The sequence below is a fragment of the Nicotiana tabacum genome, chromosome 9 (genome assembly GCF_000715075.1).
Source record: "Nicotiana tabacum cultivar K326 chromosome 9, ASM71507v2, whole genome shotgun sequence".
NCBI lineage: Eukaryota > Viridiplantae > Streptophyta > Magnoliopsida > Solanales > Solanaceae > Nicotiana > Nicotiana tabacum.
Window position 1 is genome coordinate 92,356,986 of NC_134088.1, and position 2,040 is coordinate 92,359,025.

General features: G+C 35.5%; 1 protein-coding gene across 1 annotated transcript; it reads left to right on the plus strand.

The window, feature by feature from the left end:
* The first annotated feature begins 368 nt into the window (after positions 1–368).
* Positions 369–1,402, plus strand: LOC142164254 (dehydration-responsive element-binding protein 1A-like). Its single transcript, XM_075221852.1, has one exon. The coding sequence runs from the start codon at positions 490–492 to the stop codon at positions 1,186–1,188; it is 699 nt and encodes a 232-aa protein (XP_075077953.1). The 5' UTR covers positions 369–489; the 3' UTR covers positions 1,189–1,402.
* Positions 1,403–2,040: the final 638 nt, after the last annotated feature.

Here is a 2,040-nt window from a genome sequence, read left to right on the forward strand (position 1 = left end):
GATTCCTATGGTTTCTTATGTTTTTGTGTTTCTATAATCCTAAATGGTACCCCCAGTGTCCAGTAAAACCCAATAAGGATGGTAAGAAGAAGGTGGGAAACGATCCCACAAGTTGTCCCAAAGAAGAAATTACACGTGTTCAACACACAAACACAGACAAATTAAATCTTGAACTTGTGTTGAAACTAACCTAGTTGATTGCTTCATAAAGTAGCTAGGCCCCATTACTTTTTCCCTTTTAAAAATCAAGAACAAGAATATATGCCCAGCCTGTCTCCTGCTAACACAGTCCGTGTTCGTGTCTAAACCGTAAGCTTTCTTTCCTATGTAACACTTCACTTATCATGTATCACTATAAATATATTAACACTTCCTATGTTATTTATTGACTCAAAAGGAAACCTTAAACTGAACCATCCACTCTCAAAGCTTTACTCAGTACACTTCCAACTTCCAACTTCCAAGATACGTACTCTCCACTGATCAAGAATGAATATTTTTGGAGACCACAATTTTGATCCACTAATTCCTACACTGTCAACTTCTTTGTTGCCAGCTGCTGAATCTTCAACTTCGTCTGATAGTGGCAGCTCAGGGAGTACACCTAATTATTCTGATGAAGAAGTGATGTTAGCTTCGAACTATCCAAAGAAACGTGCGGGTAGGAAGAAGTTTCGTGAAACTCGACATCCAGTATACAGGGGAATAAGGAGGAGAAATTCGAATAAGTGGGTTTGTGAAGTAAGAGAACCCAATAAGAAATCAAGAATCTGGCTGGGCACTTTCCCAACTGCAGAAATGGCAGCTCGAGCTCATGACGTGGCGGCCATAGCTCTAAGAGGCCGGTCAGCATGTTTGAACTTTGCTGATTCGGCTTGGAGGTTACCCATCCCGACTTCAGCGGCCGCCAAGGATATTCAGAAGGCGACCGTTGAAGCGGCCGAAACATTTCGGCCTGTAGAATCACATAGAGAAAACTTTAAGGAAATTATTGTTGACCAAGTAATACAAGAGTTGGTTGCAGAATTGCCTGATAATGTGTTGTTTATGGACGAGGAGGCACTTTTCTGCATGCCGAGATTACTTGTGAATATGGCCGAAGGGCTAATGCTACCTCCACCTCAATGTATTATAGACGGATATGAAATGGAAGCTGATCATGCTGACATGTCTTTGTGGAGCTATTGATCAATTTAATTAGACAATATGTGTAGAGACTTTAATTTGAGTAGTTTAGTTCCCTATAAGTACAGTCAAATTGCAATGAAAAACAGACACAATATTGTACGCATCACTAGTAGAATCGTCAACAACCCTCAATTAATTTGTCACACTAGGAATTACTTGATAATCTTTATCAATTACTTGATAAATGACAACAAATTACTTGGTTTTACTCCCATTGACAGATTCTTTTTGCATATTATTATAGGTGTATGTTATTTCTATTCTTTTAGAACTTATATTCTCTCTAGTTAATCCCAATTTATGTAATATAATTTTTTTTCTTTTATTTGTTTGTGCTAAAAAGAATGATACCTTTATCTTTTTAAAAATTATTTAGGTTTAGTGTTCTCATTTTACCCTTGATGGCATATAATTTAGTCAAACCCTCACAATCACTTGTTAAAATAAGAAGACATCTTAAATTCTCACTACCACTCACTTAAAAGGACTACTTCAAAGTACTTGTGTGCATATATTTGACTTATGTGTGAGAAATTATTTCTTAAATTTCGTGTCCAATCAAACGTTGTAATATAAAACAAGACGGATGGAGTAATATTTAACATAGAAAGTTTCTCATTTTCGATATCATCCTTCTTTTGCTTATTTCTCTTTAATTTATTTTAGTTTATTTTGATAACGGATATATACATCCGCTATATCTTAAGCGCGATCACTCATATCTGGTCATAATTGAAAACCTACGTGATATTTTGTGTAGGTTTTCAAAATATAAGAAGTTTCATTATATAATTTTAAAATATCAAAATATATGTGTGATTGAATATTCATACTGCATGAAAGTTTCAGTAG

What these genes read in the sequence shown, in the direction of transcription:
- LOC142164254 (XM_075221852.1), top strand. Translation starts at nt 490, where the DNA reads ATGAATATTTTTGGAGACCACAATTTTGATCCACTAATTCCTACACTG.